Raw genomic sequence first — 21,483 nt, 5'->3', positions numbered from 1 at the left:
CCTCTCCTTGCCCTGCAGCTACAGGTGGAAGAGGGCGAGGGGCCACTTTGTAACTTTTATACCATTCAGTACAAGTTTTCCAGGTCTTCCCATGTCCTGCTGCCACAGTCCTCTTATCTTTTAAATTTTGTAGATGTTTTCTGCGAAAAATAACTCAGTGCCTAAAAAAGCAACGAGAAATATTAGCAAGGGACCCGGTAAGAATGGCAAATACCATCTGCTTTGCAGGGTAAATGCACTTGCAGGTCTGTAAATGTGTTTTTCAGCTCCACAGTGTGCAGCGAAGTAGCAGTTAGCTGAGCCAGGGCTCCTCAGTCTTTCTTGTTCATAGGTGCCAGGACCTCCCCAGAGAAAATAAAAAAATGGATTACTGTATAAAGTGGCAGCAGAAAATATTTTATTTTGATTTATAAACAGGATAAATCTTTAATGAAAGTAGCTTAAAAGAAATATGTGTGCAATTGCTGAAAGACTTCATGTAATCTTGCTCAGAGGTTGCGTTGGTCAGAAACATTTCTGTAAAGCTGTTTAATTTGTGGCAGGTCATACCTGAAGTGATCTCCAAGCCACCTCAGCTTTGGGTTTATTGGAGCTGGTGGTTGGGCACAGCTACTGTTTTTTTGGAGGACTTGCGACTTCTGGTTAGCACATCTTCTATAGTGCTGGAGGTCTCAAGAAACCAGGAATCTTCCCAACCCTTGTGGCTGTGGGGCGGGCTCCTCGCTTAGACTGAAACCAGCCTTTCAAAGGGAAAAATCCCGCATTTCTGCTGCTTCCCTGTACATCCACAGCAGTGTCTCTGCACTGCTGGCGGTAGCATGAGGTGGTTTGTGCTGTTGGCAGGAAGAAGCAGGGAGGACTCAGGAGGCCCAGAAGGACAGCGATAACAACATTCAGAACTTGCTTTTTTTTTTTTTTTTTTTTTTGCTTTTTTTTTTCCTTTTCACGTTCTTTTTCCTCACATTCATAGCAGGAGGATGGCGCATATGGCACTTTTTGCTTCTGTCTTTCTAAAAGATCCAAGCACCTTGGAAAGTGTAATTAGAGGAGCTTGATTTATGCAGTCGTGTCTGTGGGGCTGGCTGGCTGGCTTCAGCGTGAGCAACAACAAAGAGGTGTCCTCCTTTTGGTCACCCGTGGTTTTGCAAGAAAACAATTGTTTTGCAGAAGGTCACAGCAAGGGAAAGAGTAGGAACCTAGAATTGGATTTCACTGTATTCACGTGTGTACATCCATATTTCAAGTGCCAAGAGAAGTCCTGACAAAGTGTGGCACTTTCCTTGGCAGTCCAGCAGGAAAACCAGTGGGGGCTTGAAGGTGTGCAGGAGAGGTTCAGTCTCCCTGACTCGGGCTCCTGACTTACACCCACATTTTAGGCACTTAATGAAGTGGTGGCGTTGACTGGAGTACATAAATTCCCTGTCTAGCTGGTGAAGTGAGCGGGTGACCGTGAAGGTCTCCAGACAATAAGTCAGAGGGTGGATTTCTCCCTGGAGGTCTCCTGTGGTGCCTGCACCATCCCATTGACATCTGCGGCGTAGATGAAGGAGCCTCTTTTGTTCGTGCTGAAACACAGGTTCAGCACGTAAGTTAGGTAGATTGGATCCCACATCTGCTTCATATATTACCACGCTTGTTTGGTTAAAATAATTATGATCTTTTATGAGGTTTTAGATGAAGAACAGTACTGCAGGAAGGGAGCGTGTGCTTTTGATGATAATGTTTTGAGGTTGTTACCTGAATACCATATATGAGAGGGAATTTGCAGAAGCAAAAGTGATTTTCTATGTTTTGGGGTTGGCGTTTTTTTTTTTTTTCCTTGTAAAGACAGATGTGCAAAATTTGGAGCATTACATATAAATTAGAGTTTCAGAAAGTGTGAATTTACAAAAGGTCCTCTACAATGCTTGTTTAAACTGGGAGTCTGAGGAGTCTTCTCCCGGAGGGTGTGAAACTGCTGTATATATTGGAAATAAGAACGATCTGTGATAAGTTTGTGCATACTGGTCTTTTCAGGAGGAGAGGAAGGTTTCGTAAACTGGGCTGAACGAGGCAGTGGGAGCAAATGAACAAGAGGCTGAAATCTAGGGCTTCACATCTAAGTGGGGTGTAAGTCCTCTTGATCCCCCTGCCCTTGGCGATATGCCTGCAAAACCAAAAGGACTTTCTGCACAAGAGAAGTGAAGATGGCCTCCTGTGAGAACTTTGTGTCAAAAGAAAGTTCTGGGACGGGTTGTGTCACCTTCTGAACGGGGCAACGCGGGATGGAGACCCGCTACTGGGAAACCAGTCAAACCCAAGATGTTGAATTTTGCATCCACTTCAGTTTTGATGCAGAATCAATGGGAGGATTGCTGTGGGACTGAGAAGGGTAACAAGGAGAGGATAGTTTCCAAGCTTGAACCTGGGGTTTTTTGACAACATTGGTATCCTGTAATTTCTGCGTGGTAACTTTTTGAAGCTTTATAAGCAATTTTGCTTCACTCTCATTTTTTAAAATAAACTCTGTTTGAAATGGACTCTATGGGGTAGCTGCTATAGATTTCCTCTTAATTGAATATGGAAGAGTGTAGGACTCAGTGATAGAAGACACATTCCCACAAGAAAAAGTGTTTGTTAAATCTTGCACCACATTTTGCTGAAATTCCTTGGTTTTATTCTTGAAGCTGCAAAAAAGCAGGAGCAGAAGGAAGCTAAAAGCACTTCTGAATAAAGAAAGAAACTCCAGCATGTGAGGGCCGATAGCACTGTGCTAGACGCAGGCATACTTTCCACCTTGAGCTTAATCCATGTACACACAAAACATTTCCTGAGCGAAGGAACGTGATGCGTGGTATGAGTGCAGTCCGCTGCCTGGGGACACATGCCACAGAGGTGATTGATACTAGCAAGGACAAAGGTGAGGAGTGCAGGTGTGGAAGACAAGGTCTTTGTCACAATTATGGCATGTTTGATTATTTAGTGGGTTTTGAAATTCTTTTCTTTTTCCACCAATTCCTTCTACCACCATTAATTTCTCTTTAGTTCTTTATGAATTTCAAGAATATGAATACTCTGTCTAAAAAAGCACTTACAGCTGACAAAATGAAGAACAAAGTCCTCCCCCACATGGGGAGGGAAACAAGGCAGTGGCAAAGTTTAGCTGAAAGCATAAAGTCCTTACACATGTGCTAAGTGGATCTAAATCTCAACTTACCTTTCATCTGTGCCAGTATAAATAGTTGTAGGAGTCTCATGAAATGTAAGTCCCAAGAAGGCTTTGGCCCTAAAGGCCATTTCATCACCCTCGGTCAGATGAGAGGAGTCACAAGGGAGAAGGCTGCTGTGTATTGCATTTGTCAGTGACAAGATAGCCGATATCCCAAAAAGACATAAATACTGGGGATAGGAAGATCTTTACCCCTCTCTCCCTGAGTTGTCATGCTCTTAAGGGACAAGTGGAGCTGGTTGCCTCCTGAAAGGTATTCTGCTGTTGAAATGGTGTTTATCCCTTCTTTTTAGGTTTTTGTTTCCCTCCCTGAATGTTTAAGTGATTTTTAAACATTTGCCTCTGTTTAAAGCCAGGACTTGGGATACAGGAACAAAGAAAAGCCTCAAATTAAAGTGCAAAAGATCTTGTTGCATGTGAAAACAGCTATACTGATAGAGCCATAAATCGCATAAATGGATGTATGTACTACATAGATTTCATCAATAAAACTCAGGAAAAATATTCATGAACAGGTTATCCTTTGATTCTTCCATTTTTATTTGTTTCATGTTCAGTTGCCTCCCTTTTTCTATATTAATCTTGTTGAATGGGCCTTGGGAAATAACGACAATTACAGAGCCAGTATTAAATCAAGAATAACATTTCTCTTGAATGCAGTATGAAATTAATTTCAAAATCTTCTTTTTCCCCCTAAATTCTTCCCTGTTGGTTGTTTTCCCCAAATGTATTCATGATTAGAAATAACTCACCGAATTTCTGTGACTACGTCTTGGTCTGTCTTTTGACTGTGAAGTGTTTATTCCAGCTTTGTTTAAGCTGCTTTGGTTGAACACTTTCAGCCACCTTATATCATTGTCTAAGGCTTTTAGTAGAGAGATGAACAAAACATTTCTATTAATATTCTGGAGTATTAATTTTTAAAGCATTACATTGGGAGAAATATGTGACTCAAAACTAGCTTATGCAACTGTGTGCACAAAGTAAAAAGAAAAGATCATTGCCATGGTTGAAACAAAACTTAGTGGCTATCTGAGCTTTTTTGTGTTTCTCCCAGCTTTTTTCCATTTCTAGAGAACATCCAGTTCATGTCAAGGCAAGATAAGTACCAGTTGTAGCAAGCAGCAAGAGATGCTAGGAGGTCATCTAATGAAAAAGATCTGGGTACTTCAGATTGAAGACGAGGGATGTTACTGGGTCCTCAGCTGCTTCTGAGAGTCTCATTAGTGGCAGAAACCAGATGAACTCTCATGCAGGAGGTTACTGGTTTTGTCTTTTGGCTCCAAATGTATCGTCAATAATGAAGTGCCCTTCACTGTGTTTGTCCTGTTGTGCCTGCTTATATCATGCATTAAGTCATTGATAACTCATTGTAGCAGATGTAGCAGTTGATCCTGTTGTGCATCTAACAAGTGGAAATGCCTATTTAGAAGGAGGAGGATACTAGAAAGAGGGTGGTTCAAGAAGACTTCTCAGGCAGGAGGCCTGAGATGACAATACGTGTTACAGAGTATTTCTCTGAGCTGGTGGCAGAGTTCAGACGTGAGAAGGAGGTGCATTTTGATTCACTGTGGGATAAAGAAATGGTTGCAAGACATGGTGCACCAAGGAGATCAAATGATGTCTGGTAAATGGAACTACAACTTCAGAGCTTCTGAAAACGTGAAACAGTTCAGGATGAAGCTGGAACTTGCTTCATGGTACTTACGAAGAAGGGACACCATACTGGCACTGTGGTTTTGCACTGTTGTACCCGTTGCAGTTTAAGACACCCAGGAGAACTCCAGTGCTATTTTGGAAAGCTCCTTCTCTTCATGTGGACTGTGCCAGCAAAAGTTACTGGAAGTGGTCTGGTTAAGATGGTGCTGATAATGAAGACAACTTAATCCCTCCATTGATTCAACAAAATCTGTTTATGCTTATTTTCAGGACAAGATTAAAAAATATTATACTTTGCTTTCTGCAACTCTTTGTGGGATTATGCCTTAACTTGGCAGTGTTTTGTGAGTAAGGTATAAGAATTTGGGTGGTATTTAGAAAATCTAATGTGTAGGACACAGACAAAATGCTCCTGTGATGATCACATTTTGCATATGCACCCACAACGCAGCTGTGGAAACATTTTTAAATAAGGAGATAAACATTAAAATAATCTGTGAAGTTTGCTTGTGGATGACAGTATTTGCTGTTCCATAAGGAGGACTGTGTTATTTCTTGGTCAAAACCAGATGAAGTCTGCTACCCTCAAATATTATATCCCTCCCCCAGTATCTCTTCATGAAATAGATAATTCTACTATGAATTTGTCTCCTTTATGCAACTCTTATTTCAGACTGGAGTAATACCTTTTCTTTCTTTTTTTTAGTTGGTAACTCTCCCTCAATGCTGCCATGTCTCGCTGATTCTCTTGTCCTGAACTCATATGCTAATGGTGCTGTAGGTTGCCCAGCTGGCCAAGAAAACCTCATTCGTAGCAGGGGGAGAATTACGATTTGCCTCGTGTTTCTGGCTGCTTGCTGTACCGTTGCATTGAACTATGAATAGAAGGGAAGGGTGACAAACTGCTCACAAGCATCGCCTCCTCCAAGCATGACCTGTTATTGCTCTGGCAATTATTCTCTGCCCTTTTTTTTTTTTTTTTAATGACTATGAGTGCTAGCATCCAGGTCTTAAAATCTTTCTGTCCTCTGGTTAGTAGTAAATCCATTAACGTCTGTTGAAGATGGTTGGTTTCTGGATTTGACGTGTCTTTAAGAAATATTTCTCTGACTGCGTGTCACAGCTGCGTTATTTTTAAGATGACTTGGTGAAGGTTTGCCTCCTTCCAATCAGGCTGTTTGTACTAGCTCAGATATGCCCATGAACATCCAGTCACCCTGCTGCACATAGCAGCTAAGCGCTGGTAGCTGTCAGTGTGTAATCAATTGAAGCATGTTTCTGTACTTCTTTTATTAAATATGTGCACATTCAACACATTGCTTTAAAGAAAAAAATGACAATGCCTCCTTATTGGATTCTTTGTATTTATACTCTAAGCATTGAAGAGAGTCTGGTAATTATAACGTTGTTTAAGCATTTTTGTTTTAAAATTAAAACTGAACTTGGTAAAACAAATACAGTCAGTTGTTTAGTACTGACTAGTTCTTACATTCTTTTGATACTTAATTTAAGTGGACTTTAGCTGGGTGCAAATAAAAATATTAAAGGACTAGCAGTGCACACCATGATTTGTGTTCTTGCTGTCATCCAAATTCACAGAAAGAAGGAAACATATTAAAGAAATTTGATAAGACCAGGTGGTCTGAGTAAATAATTTCCCTTTCATTAACATATTCCCCTTATTAACTCTGTAATTAATTGTACATAGCTAAGGAAAGCTATGGAAATTGCATTTTGAGATGTATCAAAGCTGACTTTATGCTTCAGACTTCCATGCAATTTACTATTAATGAAGCAAGAGATGGAGGCCCCAAATCTATAATTATTACTTACTATTTGAATGACAAGCAAAGAATTTTATCAGCACAGTTTCAAATGAAAGGGGATTAGCAGCTAATGTTGAAATTGTTAATCTTTCTTATTAAAATAATTTTGACGAGAGTGTTTAGCCTGAAAGAGGTTTCTGGAACATCATTTACCATTAAAACAGCTATTTTCTGAAGCTCGGTATGAATTTGTCTAAGTTTGACAGCAGGGTGCAAATATTTTTTAAATGAATGAATATTTTATGGGAGCTAAGGCTGTTCATGTGTGAGCTGATGCTGAGCTGCTTGCTGTGTGCATATTCCTGGAATGTGTAGCAGGATGGGAGTTCAGTATCCATCTTACCAAAGCGAAGATGTCTACTGAGATAACCACAGAAGAATGCTACAGCAGAAACATCTGAGAACTGGAAATCGCACCCAAGGCTTTGCTGCACATGGCTGGTGAGCAGGTGGGAGCCGGGTCGGAGTGGGGCCCCAGATCTTGTTGATATTTTTGTTACACAGAAATAGCCTATAATTATATTTGGTAACAATGTTGCTTCATGTTTAAATAGTGGTATATTTCAAAGTAGGGCTACCTAAACATGAAGCAACATTGTTACCAAATATAATTATAGGCTATTTCTGTGTAACAAAAATATCAACAAGATCTGGGGCCCCACTCCGACCCGGCTCCCACCTGCTCACCAGGTGTTAATAAAATATGCTAAACATATTTTCAGTTTTGTATATTTTTATTAGTGTCATGTGCCTTGAGATGAATATTCAGCGGTGGGTGCTTTGTACCCACATGTATGCTTGTGTACAAATACCATGTACAGCAACAGTATCCTCATAGAAGTTTAGATAAATATTTGTGAGCAGAGATACAATATATGCATCTTTGAAGTGTTAACAAAAAACTGCTTGGCATTTTAAATTTTAAAACTTTTCCTTGCAGTATTTGCAATTTTTATTTCTTATAGGAGTGTACAAATGAAGCTGACAAGGCTGTTTTCGCTCCTCGGGCTGAGGAAATTGTGAATATGTGGTGACATGAATGGTGAAAAGCAGAGCAGTGATAATTTACGAAGTTTAATTTGCAGTGGTCTCAGCCACATGAATACTGGAGGAGATGTATGTTAAAGAACATTATTAATTTGCTTGTGTCCCATTATAGAAAAAAGCTAATGTAAGAGATGTCACGACTTTGCCAGTGACAAATCTTACCAGCAGAATAGAGAAGAGATCATTTAAATGCTTTGATTAAAGCATTATATGCATGAGTAGATGGACTTTGTATCCATGCAACAAACCCCCACGTACCTGCTCTACCATGAGATTACTGCAAGCTTTACCCGTGTGTGGACCATGTTGGAACTTCATTGGGTTTGTGCAGAAGATTATAGGTTACGGAACTAACCTTGTGTCTGCAGTCCTCCAGGCGTTCCTTTGCAACGGTCTTGCAGGCAGGGTGGTGGTGTAGCAGAAGGTGCCACAGGCTGTACATTCACTTCAGTCATCGAGCAGAACCAAAGGGGTCTTAGCTTAAACATAGCAGTTGTTGAATAGCGTGCAGTAACAACACCTGGAGAAGCAGTTTCATTATAAAATCATGTTTTGTGTGTATTATAATTATTTGTTAGGTCAAAGGCATCAAGGGTCTGTGTTAATCTATAAGAATCATAACAAACCATGTAGACCACAACAGTAAGAGACAGCCCCCAAACCCCCATGCCAGCATGGTAGGCTGGTGTAGTTAAGAGGTGGAATTTGTCGAGCATGAAGCTCATGCAGAATCCAAACCCAAAGCTTTTCAATATGTAGGAGTATTTCTGATGCAGGTATTTATCTACTGCTTTAGTAGGAAGGCGCCCAGAAGAGTTGGTGCCCACAGCGACCACCCAGAAGCAGCAGCATAAAACCCCCAGGCAGTGCTGGCTCGCAGCAGGAGGGATGAGCTGCTGTTGCTCACATGGGCATGTGTGATACCTGAGAACAGTGCTCTCTTCTTTCCTCATTGCCTCCTTTCACCTCTCAGTGTCTTCGCATTAGACCAGTTTGACTGAAAGCATTATAGTAGTGTCTAATTGCTAGTGAATATACTCATGGTGCCTACTACGTTATTTCTTCTGGAAGTCCTATAATTATTTTTGTGTCATTTAAAGTTCTGCTGGAGTCAGGAAAACTCTGCAGTATCTGAGGTTATGCACCAGCCATGGACACACCATATGTGTATCCTCACAACTGAGTTTTGAGAAACTTTGTCCTTCAGGTAGGATTCTGGGGCCTGATATAAGAAATTTTGATTAAAGTCACCCAGAGCCTTTCAACTCACTTCAGTAACCAAAATAATAATAAGCCAACTCTTACATAGCACTTTTGATCAGTAGGTTCAAAGCTCTTTTTAAAGGTCAATATCATTATCCTGTCTTTTTAGTCCAGGGAGCTCAGACACAGACAGGGAACTGTCTTGACCAAGACTAACCTTAAGGTCAGAAGCAGAGCCAGTAGACCTCCATTCCCTGGTGTCCCAGTGCTCTGCTTTCACGACTAATCATATTGGCTTTAATAGAAAAAGGATTGTATCGAAGGGTAATATTTTTGCCCTTTTTTGTCCCTCATTAGTCTTTTTTAAAACATGAAGGTATAAAGGAGTTCTGCACCTGGCTTTGTCAGATTTGATTCTGCAGGTTTAGTTTTGGCCTCGTTATCTAGGAGCAACCTATTCCATGTTTGGAGAGCCGGCTGAAAGGTATTAAATACACATTGGAAAAGCTTGTGAAAACCAAACTGAGGATGGGCAATCTATGGTCTGCTACCTCTGTGATAGAAAAGCATGCCATCTACTCACTTTTTTAGTCTCATCTGAATTGGTAACAGTTTTCTTCAAGAATATATTGCCAACCTGCTAAATCCTTAGCCATTGCACACACACGCTGAATTTTAAGTTCTTTATTTTGCTTTTTCCTTCCATTTAGCAGTAAGCCGTACTTGTACTGTTTCCTGGAAACTGCTGCGGTCGCCCTCTCAATGTTTCCTCCTTGGTCAGCATGTGAAGGGAAGTGTTCCAGGGAAAAGAAACAGCACACGAGGAAATGCTGACAGTTACCAGTTATGACCAACATTTGCTTCTTCCCATAGCTTTTTCTTCATTTGCTGTGTTCTGGTTTTTGTTCTTCTGATTGTCTTTCTTTGCAGTATAGTGTCATCATTTGCCTTCTTTATTGACCTCTACAGTCTGTTCCTGGCTTCTCTTTCTGTCCGCTTTCACATTGTCTTTCTCTTGTTTTTATTTTGCCCTCTGTCACTTCATATGTTCTCATCTGTGGATTAGACCAATGTTCCTCAAACGTCTTTAAAGTGTTAACCCTTATTGGCTTCCATGGAAACCCAAAAGTCCCAGGAGTAGGTAGGATGTCTTCAGTTTATGCACTTCTAAAGCTTTTCTACCATCTCTTCACAATCCCTTTTGAATCCTTTCATGAGAAAAATACTTGAGAATCGCTGAGCTAGGCCAACCTCATCTGAGAATCCCAGGGAGCACAGATAAAAGGTTACCTAAAAAATGGGACGCTTCCCCTAGATTTGGGAACTGGGTAGATGCCAGCTGCATCTTTCTCATGGCCAGCGTTGCTTGGTCTCCTGCTACACTCACAGCCATGTTGAACCAATGTGCGACGTGGAAGGGATAGGGCAGGAGTCAGGCATGTCTTCTCCCATAGTCATCTCCATTAAGTCCTGAAAGTACATCTGTGGAAAAAAGTGTTCCTTCACTGCTCATTGTCCTCGTTGGCAGCTACTGTAATGGATTGCTTCTCTGCAGCTTGCAGCATGCAAATACGGAACTTCCTAGGTCAGGTATGTGGTTCCAAAATGGGTTTGAGTGTGAGGATTTGACCGTTGAAGATGTTCATGGAGTCTAAAGTTTCCTGTCTATGACTGTTATGGATGTTTTCTAAGGAAAAGGCTGATTATCCAGTCTGTTCTTTCCCTGCTTTTTCTCACAGGTGACCATATGTTCACTTGTGCTTATGCATATTCTGCTGCTAGGCTGTGGGTATGGCGTGGATTGCAAGAGTTCTTGGATTTCGTCTTGCATATTCTCAATATTCACACAAACCTCTCTGTGTGTTTGTGTACAGACTCTCATTATCAATTTTAATACCTTTTTTTTCCTTTTTCCCCAAAAACCATTGAGAAGCAGAGTGGCTTTTCTTTATGAGTCATAATTTGCTCCTAGAGAAGCACCTTTTCACTTTCATTCACATATTTAAGAGTAGTAAGAGTATTACTGCTTATCCCTTTGCTGTGGCAGGGATGTTATGTCTGTAGAAATAATATTTTCCTTTCTGCCCTCAAGATGGCTACTGTCTAGCAGAGGCATAATTTGCCAGACTATCTATAAATCATGTGCTGAATCTCTTTGATGTACTTGGTCATGGTTGCCTGGGTTTTCCTAGTCTCATTATCTCTGAAGAACTTGACCAGGCTTGAAGAGATTATTTTTAAACATGACGTTTTCAGAATTCTATATTTATCTCTTGGTAATTTTTATATATAGTAAATGAAGATGACTGTAGAAGTGCTCTGAAAAGAAACGCAGACTTTAATTCATTAAATTTTAAATTTGCAAATACAGTACCCAACCGGGAACCCAAATTTAGATGCTTAATTGAGTTAACGGGGGTTGGAGAGGAAGAAGGCAGGGAATTTGGTTTTGTGTTTTCAGCTAGATAATTAACATGTAGTAATGTATTTTTAAAGTTTTTGTTTCAGACACACAACATCATTAGCAGGCATATAAATGAATCACAAATGTGTCTTGGATTGTGGTACGGTGTTCAAACCATTTGTAAAAAAAAATGAATTGAGAAGAAGGATCATCTGAAAAATAGGTTTAATGTGTAAGAAGAAAATAGCAGTTTCCTGTGAGAATGGAATTGGGTGTCAGTATTTATGACAAAGAGGCAAAGGACTTGATTTGTATATTTTTTCTGCAGTTTTTCTGCTGGTTTTTATTCAGCTGTGTAGCTTGTGCTTTTACTTTTTAACAGAGCTACCAGAAGCCCTTACCAAAATGTCTCAGTTGACAAACTCAGCTGACACTGTCCTTGGCATCAGTTTCTATACTGCAGAGTTGTCTTTAATGGGGAGGTTTGGGGTTTCTTGTTTTCGGATTTATATTCATTTTTAGGAAATGTCAAGACTTATCCCGTGCTGTGAAATGGTAGTATTTGGCTAAGAGGTTTAGTCCTCTGTTTTTTGAAAGAATATTGTTCCTTTATTTAAAGATTATTTATTATTTAAGATTTTTATTGTGAAATCTGTTGTGAAATTTTGGCTAATCCATCATTTAAATCTTTTTTATTTCATTTGGCATGTCTTTGTATAAATAGAATCTTAACATGTGTATAAATTAAATTCCTCTACTTCTACTCATCAACCACTTAAACCCTGCATTTCTAAACAAAACCCCCAAACCAAAACCTGTTCTAATTCCATTAGAGTCAGAACATTTGGTGCGGTCTAATTACAAAAATGTTATCAGATAGGGATTCATGAAGGTTGCACGACCTTCAGTCCTCTCTATAAAAATTGTCATGGGAAAAAGAAAAACCAGCGGTCAAGAAGACTTGAGTTCTGCGTTCCCCTGAAAAATAAGTGGTTTAGGATCATATTCTGTGACCCTGAGAAATTCACTTCGACGTTTCTGCCCTTTCATTTCCCATCTGTAAACAGTGATGATACTTGGCCCCCCTGCCCAGTAATGTGAGTACTTTCAGACAGTGGGACAGAAGGAGCTATAGAAATACAGAGACTGTAAGGGGGCAAATTATATTCGTTTAATGGTAATCATCTTCTCCTTTTTCTTGAGGTTTATTTCAAGCAAAGTAATTGCAGGGGTGAAACTTCATAGGCATAATTTTGATTTCAAGAAAGGGGGTAAGGAGGAGGAGATGGGGGTGGTTGTATTTTAAGACCTAGAAGACACCATTAAGTAGCTGATAATCCTTGAGAAGGAGTTCTTCGTAGAGTGAATTTCTTTATCTTCTGCTAAATTTAGAGAGCCAGGTAGAGTAAATATTTCATAGTTAAGCATTCTAAATTTTTTTAATGTTTAATTTCTTGGCTACGTTTCCTTTCAAAGGCATATCTGCCTTCATCATTCCAATTCTAGCAATGTTTAGCAATCACATGTATTTTCCAAGATTTCCTCCAGAGCCGAAAACCTGCGTCAGTCCACACCAGGTTGTATCCAGTCATTTCATTGGGATTTCATTGAGCACCTTTGGCAGCTGGGAGCTGTAAGAAAAGGGATTAGCGAGTGTTTGTCTGACACACACTGATCCCAGCACCTGCTGATTGGATTGAAGTAATCCTTTTACAAGTTACAAAACTCTATTATCAAAGCATTAAGAGAGGGGGAGGCAGTGTTATACGCTACATCAAGGGTATATTAATTTAGGTAAACAGAACATAGGTTGCCATTTAATGTACTTGTGAATTACAGTCATTCTTGCAAAAGTTGCACAATAGTCTAGTCTGGTAGATAATGCCATACGCTGCTCGTGCAAAGATGACACTTCTCTGGAAACACAAGGACAATCACTTAAAATTATTTTAGATGGCGTGCTTAAAGCATGACTGCTCTCTGTGCACATGCTTAGTTGTTTACAATAATCTTTACATCTAAAAATATAAAATTGAAACTACGGAATACCATTCTTTATTGTTGGCTGACATCACCATGGAAGTTAATTTATTTCTGGATAATACAACCTATTTGAAACAATCTAGGGATATTATTCTCAACTAGGCTGAATAGCTGCTTTGTCAGAGAATTGCCTCCCTCTGTTTTCTTTAGTTTTCCTTCATCACCTACCATATTATGTATGATATTAGTAGCGTTTTACTGCAAATTACTAGTAAAGTTTCATCGTAGTTTTCAATACTTAATTGAAAAGGCTTCGAAACTGCTCTCTCACTGGTGTAATCAGGTACTGAGAAATACGAGAAAAATTAGATGAGAACACATTATGGTAGTAATGTGGCTGCAAACACTGAGGAGGAAAAATAATTTCTCGGTGTATTTTATAAAGACATACAAATTCCCAGGTGTTTATTTCCTAGATTTTTTCATTTCTGGTTACTTTAGACAGTTCTTGCTGATAAGATCAGGAGATCCGGGATGGCACAAGTTAGAAAAGAAGAAGGAGCCTTCAGCCTGAAACGACAGACTAACCAGATGATGAAATCCTGGCCCAGTAAAGTCAGTACCGTTGCCATAGGCAGTAGTGGGTGCAGAATGCTCCCCAGGAGTGGAAGTATGTGAGGCTTTATAGACAGATGTTAATTTACTGAGTTTTCTTCCAGATAACGAGTTTTGTGAGATAATGACAATGAATTGCCACAACAGAATTTTTATTTTTATACATGTATATAAACTTCATGTAACTAGCTCAATAAAATCACTTGACAGTTAGCATTGAAAACTTGAATGGCTGTGTTAGGACCAGAGCTAGTGCTTTTAGCAGCAGTTACGCAGTGACATTTCAGAGATGGGGCTGGTCTTGGTTAACAGCTGTTGGCTCTGCATTACTGCAGGTTGGTTGTGTCAGAGCATCAGAAACATCTATGGTGCTTCCATAGAATTAGAACTGTTGGAGAAAACTGATTTTCTTAACATGTTAGTTGATCAAAAGACTTAAATTGTTTTGGGATGGTGCATCCTCTCTTTAAATAAAGTATGCTTTGTGAAGGAAGAAGGATAGGAAAGGTATGGGCATAGTTTGGCTCTGCTCCTGTGTTTTCTTCTACGTAGGCCACCGCTGAGAGCATTCTTCTTGGAAACACGGGTGATGAGCTCCCAGCCTTCGGTCTTTGCAAGAACACCACAGCAGCTCAGGGAGAAAGACCAACCTTCTGTAAACAAGGAAGATCCCAAAGTAACCTCAGTATTGCTATGAGACGGTGTTAGGAGATGTGAGAAATGCTTAGAAGATATGAAGAAACACTGGGGTGCACTGCATGATCTGGCTGTGGCTCAGGATTCTAATAGTGACTAAAACTCTAAAAGCTCAGGGACTTTTATTTGAGCACATCTGGACAAGTGTGGGTGCACCAAATAGAAGAATAAAGTAATCATAATTTTATAAAAGAGGAGTGGGGAGAAGGAAAGAGGAGAAGAGAAATGAACCTTTCTGTTTCTATTCCCCGAGTCCAGACTCCAGCCCTAGAAGATAATGGAAGTACATATTAAAAAAAGAAATTGCTGATTATCTAGCAAGAGATTTTTCAAGGGCATGAAAGGGAGATAAGTGTGAGGGTCTCATTTAAGAGGATGGGGAAGGCTGGAGTCTTTCCTTTGTGCATTTGCTAATCTCCTCCATCCTTTCCCTTGGATAGCTGCACAATGAGTAAGAATGTGCCTAATTTTATGAAGAATAAATCTTGCCTGGACAAACTTGATTGCTTTGTATTTAACTAAAACTACAAAACCAGTAGATGAAGTGAAAACAACAGAGGTGATATATCCAGATTTTAATAAAGCCTTGAAACTGTCTCATGAACACTTAATTGATAAATTAATGTCCATTTTTTAGTAGACAATTAAGTGAATTGAAATGTGGCTAAAGGATGATATACAAAAAGTAGTGATCAAAAGCTAGGCATGGGAGTGTCTGGCAGAGTACAGGAATTGCTGTTAGATCCAATTATATTTGACTTTTTAAATAATGATCTGGAAGTGAATGCAATTGACAGTGGCTTTTACGTATGGTACCACAGTGTAAAGTTCTGCACAGAAGTGATGACGGAGTAATTAAAAAGTTTGAAAACCTTAGACCTGAAAATACGTACAACAAATAACTTATCTTTGAAGAAAAGACTCACAAGAAGAGATGTCTATAGTTTGCATAGATGCATCAATTCATGATTTGTGAAGACACTGAAATATATACAAGCAGAAATTATACAGAGCCGCAATGGTCTGTATAAGCAGACCAGGGATGAAGTAAATGGATTGTTAACAATGGGTAGCAAATTAATTTTGCAATAGAAAAGCAATACTATTGGCATCCCTGTGAAAAAGCCATCTCAAATGAGGACTTCTGTTCCTTATTGAAAATATTTAAGTATTTCCAGGAATACAGTGTATAGTTAGAACAGTTTGTATCCCGAGAAGTAGTAATGAATGGTGATTTAGGCTTCTCCATCAGATACAGGACACTTAAATGTTAGAAAGTTTCATAGTGAAGTACAAGAAACCAGACATTACCTGAATCAAATAGGCTGCTTCTGTCTCTAAATTCTATAGCACTGTGAGTACTGTGAGTGAGAACAGAGAAATTTACTGTGAAGCCACTAATGATAAGGTATTAAGCCAGAAAAAGGAAGGAGAAAATCATGTGCTGTGTTGAAAGTAAATTGGATTTATGCAGAAAAGTATTCCTCTTGCATATAGTCAATGCAATATGTGCTGAAGAAGACAAGTTTAAGCAGAATAGCAGAAATGCTTGGGCATCCTGTGCCAGAGCAGTGTAGCCTACAAGTTAGCAAGGAACAAAGGAGAAAAAACACCCTTTACTTAAGTGAATTGGAGAAAACAGCAAAACAAATTTTCAAGTATGGTCATTTAGCGCACAATTTGCTATATAGTAGCTGGGCTAGTTCTCTGCTTTCCAAATTCCTTCTGAGGAGTCCAGTGAAGCACCAGAACGCTGCATGGCCCTCTGCATCTCTGGAAGAAGCGGCAGCAGTTTGGCAGCAGTGGCTGTCACACTGTAAGGTGATAGGTGTGGATTGGAGTGGTCACCATTCACCAGGATTAAGGTAATGTCCCATCCACTTCTTCAGATGACATTTGAGATTCGATTAGACCTGTCAAGGTCTGTCAATTTAACAGTTGCTCATCTTTTCATTAAAAGAGACATCCTCAGTCACGAAGAGTGTCTGATCAAGTACTGTATTGGAAACGTTGTCAAAAATAATTGCTTTTTGTAATAGCTGAACATCAGGAAATAAAATAGGTGTTTAAAAAACAAATATCTTGACAGATGCAAACCATACTATCTCTGAAGAAGGTATTTGGAGACCAACCAGACAATTAGAATTTCATTGTTAAATTTGTTAATGTTAATTTAGTCACAGAGCATGCACTGGATGCCACTCCTTGAGTGAAGAAAAAAGTAAAGAAAACTAAAAGTGGTTTGACACCATATTACAACATCAGTTCAGAAAGTTTTTACCAAAGCCAAGCTTATGTGCTGTGTCCTTGTGCCTGTGTTCGGGCATGCTGTCTTAATATTTGCTGCTGGACATGGTTCTCTTGGCCAGAGACTCATTGTCCTTGGAACAGTTTTTCATCCTCTGTCGGAAAGCTCATCTTTTGCCTTATGACTGGCATGATAATTATAGGTTACAATCACACAATAATAATAGATTTTACAACATAACCCCCCCCCCTACGTAATGTCGCTGCATCCTCATCTCCATAACACATTTGGTAGCAAGAGTGTCTCATCTGTGTATAGAAGAGTAAGTACGAACTGGGCTGCCAGTTGTCTCTGCAGGTGAGGTGCTGTGGAAGGAAAATTAAGACTTAATGAAATTTAAGATACATCAGGAGATTTGTCCAAGCAGACCGTATTTGTTTAAATAGTAGCATATACTTGGGATTACAGGACTTGTCTTGATGTGGGCATATTGGTGAGACCGGACCTCTATCTTTTTCAGCAGTTTTTGAGGAGCATTACAACAGTGGTGACAACCTCTATTTATTTTACCTGCTGCTCTGGGACATGGAAAATCATGTGCATGTTTGACATGTTGGTAATGAATTTCTTTTGTACCAGGCAAATGCTGCAGAATGTCTCATGAAAACATCCTAATTAAGGAGTGGATTTGAGTAGATATACATACTCTAAAATATCAGAAGTTCCACTCAATTTAATGTACATCCAGTGGCTCCCAAGAGAGTGTTTCAAAATCACTAAGCTTCTGTTTAGCAAAATGGGGATGAGCGTAGGGGCTCTGAAGGACTGTAAATGAAAGATTACTTAACTCTGAGGGAATTGTCTGACTCCTGAATGTTTTAAAGTGAGCTTCTTTCTCGGTAGCTTTTTTTAAATGTGTGTAAAGCAGATACTTATATTGTGCAGAGCCTTCCATGGGTCTGTTCGTATAGTCGAAACACCTTTTCAAGATCTGTCAGGAAGTGCCCTGTGAATCTGATCCATGCAGCGTAGGTGTTGAAACTGCATGAAAAGTCCTTGTCTGGTTAAAGATTTTAGTGTGTTTTCACTTGAACATTAATCTTTATGCTCAGGATTCCCTGAAAAAGAAACGTAAAAGTGAAAAGGGTATTCCTTTTTAGAGGGAGATGAGGTTTTGAAAAATTTGTGTGCACTAAAAGCAATCAAATAACCTTAACTTTGTCACATTTAATGATTTTAAAAGAAAGTATTTTTTTTTTAATACAGTCCTTGAAATCATTAAACAGACAAGTTGGAGCCAACAGGAGGCTCCTTGCTACATACAGCCCTGCCTTAGCAATCAAATGTTCATGCCCCTTTTCCTGCAGCTTCATGGATCTCTCAGTATTTTGGAGAGATTCAGTGTTGGCAGATCTGTATATTTGCATAAAATGTCCCTGAAGTCTATGGGACATTGGTGATGGGCATGTCAAAATGAATCCAGATTATAAAATTGTGGTTTAAAATGGCAAGATGCTACGGGCTGGTCCTTGACTGCCTGCTCTCTGCCTGCTGCATGCTAAACAGCTTCTCTGAAGCCGGGATTCTTGGCTCAGTGTTATTGTAAGATTTTGCTATTTTTCGCCTTGGCCTCATAAAAATTCTTATATACCAACTAGTCTCTGCTCAGGAAGGATTATCTCTTTTTTTGTTAAATTCAGTATACATATCCAGGCACAGATTTGCTGGGAGAAAAGAATGGGATCTTTAGCCTCCCTCCTTTTCACAGTAAAAAGTCTTTTGGCAAGGACAAGGAAACTATCGGAGGATGGTTTCCTCCCATTACCTCGCAGGTTAAGGCTGGGAACGTGTTGGCTGACCTGCTCCCCTAACACATGACGGGGCCGCCCAGCTCTCCCAACTCCCCATCCGTCAGGTCACGGCTCTGTCCACCACGATGCTTTTTCCTTCATTATAGAAAAGAAGCAATCACACAGTAGGTGTTTTGATTGTATCTAGGCCACCATTATTTTTTACCTCCTTTAGAAACCTTTCTTCTAACACAATATATTTCTATGTCCTTAAAGATATCCTTTCTGGAAGCGTCACTTCTTGAATTGCTTTTCAGTAACAGGTTTGATTTACAAATCTCGTGTAAAGACGCACACACCCGACAAACCCTGCACAAAACAAAGCTGTGTGTCAGGGGCTCTTTTATAACCGAAAAACCATTCAAGCTGCAAGAGAGAGCAGTATCCTGCTTCGCTGGTGGGGTGGGAAGCGTGGTGGAGCGACAGCTTTAGCAGAGCTCCCATTTGGTGGAAGACAAGCTGCAAGCTTTTTTGCACCTTCTGTTAAACCTGCTGAGAGGGCATGAGAGCCTTTCTTCTTTAAAGCATGTTTGGGAAGAACAATTTGACATAACAGAGATTGTCTGTGAAAAAGGTTTTCTAAGCAATTAAACTGCTTTTTATACTTTTCAGTGAATCCTTTCCAGGAGCTTTTTCTAGACAAGTGTTGCTGCAGATTGGGCTGTATTAGTGAGTGCTCCAGCAGGAACCTCTTTGACGGATGGTTGGGCCAGAGACACCCACAGTGCTGCTCCCGACCCCCATCCAGACCCTGAGCCTGTCCCCCTAAACAGTCTGTTTTAATCTGGTTAAGGCTGTTAACTTCAACCTACCTTGTAAAGGTAGTAGGGATGTTACAAATATGAACTGGATGTAATGTGAGATTATTCTGGTGTTTACTCTAGGAGCAAATGACAGAATTTGGCTGTGTAAGTAGGCTTAGAGCACCAGGTGATCACTTTCTTAATTTTCATGTTAAAGGGAAAGGAAGATTTCTGGTTTTCCTCACCCTTCCTCCTATCTGCTCCCTTCCCCTCGCTTACCTGGATGATTTTCAGGTCTGTGGGGTGAAGGAATAGGGTTTTAGTTCACTTTTGGAAAACCTTTGGAACTGAATTCCCAACACAATACTGAATCTCTAGCTTTGGGAGCTCTGCAAAAACTGAAGACCTGCACCAGTGACCTGCACCAGTATACTCCAACAGACAATTCCTGCCACGGCCAGTTAATTTTTCTTTGGTGATGCTTCTCCTAACACTGTTGACTTTACTGAATGCCAGTTACAATCTTTAACAACGTACATTAATATTAATTAACAGCACCTTCTCAGTTCAAGGCACCCTCTGTGCCAGTCCATGTGCAGGACGAGTTCCTAATGACCTGGTACTTGAGCCATGACAGTTCAGCCTGGCAATTTTTTAATTCTCCTCAACAGCTGTATCGTTGTTATGACTTGCATATGTGCTTGAACTTCAGTTTTAAAAGCCTTTGGTTTGACGTGAGCTGTTGTTGTAGTAAGTAGTTTTTATCAATGGGCTCTTGTTTCTTTTTCATTGCCTGATGAAAGAGACATTTGGGCTTACATTTTCTGGGTGCTGAAGAAGAAATAGTTTTCTCCTGAAGCTCGGTAGCTGGGGTTTTCAAGCATTTCTTCTCTGTTAGCACTGGTACATGTTAGCATTCTCATTTTGTATGGCACAAATAAGCTTGAACTCTGTTAAGTGAATTAATTAGCCATAAGACTGAGTGTGTTTTGTCCCCAAAGCTCAGGATTCTCATGCTTTCTATCCTGAGATACATGCCTTTAGCTTAGCTTTGAGTCTGGACAAGTCAGTGCTTAATACAGTATTCTTTTAATTCCAGTCCTACATGGAAGATCATCTGAAAAACAAGAATCGTCTGGAGAAAGAATGGGAAGCTCTGTGTGCTTACCAGGCTGAACCCAATGCCACCGCCATTGCACAGCAGGAGGAAAACATCCAGAAGAATCGCTCACAGGCTGTAGTACCATGTATGTATGCTTAATTTGGATGATTGCATTGTAAGTTCTTAATACATTTCTCAATATCCTGTGTGCAGGGGTTTGAAAGCTGCAGATGACAGGCAAACAGAATACAGAGTAGCTTATACGTGTACCAGAAAACTGTAGCTACAGCTGTGGGCTGGGTGCATGTCCTGTTCTAGTATCAGATGCTGTTTATCTCCTTGTAAGTTGCATATATGTTACAAACATGCAGAACTATGTCACATAGCACTGCTGCTGCAGCTGTGCTGTCTCAAGAAATTCAGTAGCCAGAGTGCTTTTCAGTGCTGGAATGCACTTTCTGCACAAGAGTGGCATCTGTAGCCATTCAACAGAAAGAAGTTTGGCTTGTGTTTAAAGTTGGTATCATGTCCATCCAACAGTAATACCAGCAGTCTATAATCAGAGCTAGATGATCTGTTTATCAGATACTCAGCTGTACTGAATGAGCCCCTTTAGGCTTCAGTGGATAAGCTTGCAAACTGGCTTCTCTCTTTGCTAGGCTTAGGATAAAAAGAGAAAAAAAAAAAAAAAGAAAAAAAGCAGCCAGTGTTTATATTCCTAGAATCTGCTCTTTCCTGTAAGCAGCCACCTTTCTGAGCTTGAAATAAAAGCAACATATTTTTCCTATGCAAATATATGTATCTCATAGATTACATTGGTAATCTATGGCCACACATTTTATTAAGCAACCAATGAAACAAAACTGAAACTGAGAATATATGCACAGACCACAGCAACA

At 39.9% G+C, this 21,483-nt stretch overlaps 1 protein-coding gene across 1 annotated transcript in view; it reads left to right on the top strand.

The window, feature by feature from the left end:
- Positions 1-21,483, top strand: part of PTPRN2 (protein tyrosine phosphatase receptor type N2) — a 676,344-nt gene that overhangs the window by 592,240 nt on the left and 62,621 nt on the right. Inside the window, exon 15 of the mRNA XM_080385838.1 lies at positions 20,582-20,729. Coding sequence (XP_080241964.1) covers positions 20,582-20,729 — 148 coding nt within the window. The remainder of the gene's footprint in view (positions 1-20,581; positions 20,730-21,483) is intronic.

Source organism: Falco punctatus (genome assembly GCF_963210335.1).
Source record: "Falco punctatus genome assembly, chromosome: 4".
Classification (NCBI taxonomy): domain Eukaryota; kingdom Metazoa; phylum Chordata; class Aves; order Falconiformes; family Falconidae; genus Falco; species Falco punctatus.
The sequence above is the reverse complement of the archived record's forward strand: the minus strand, read 5'-3'. Positions and strand labels throughout refer to the sequence as shown.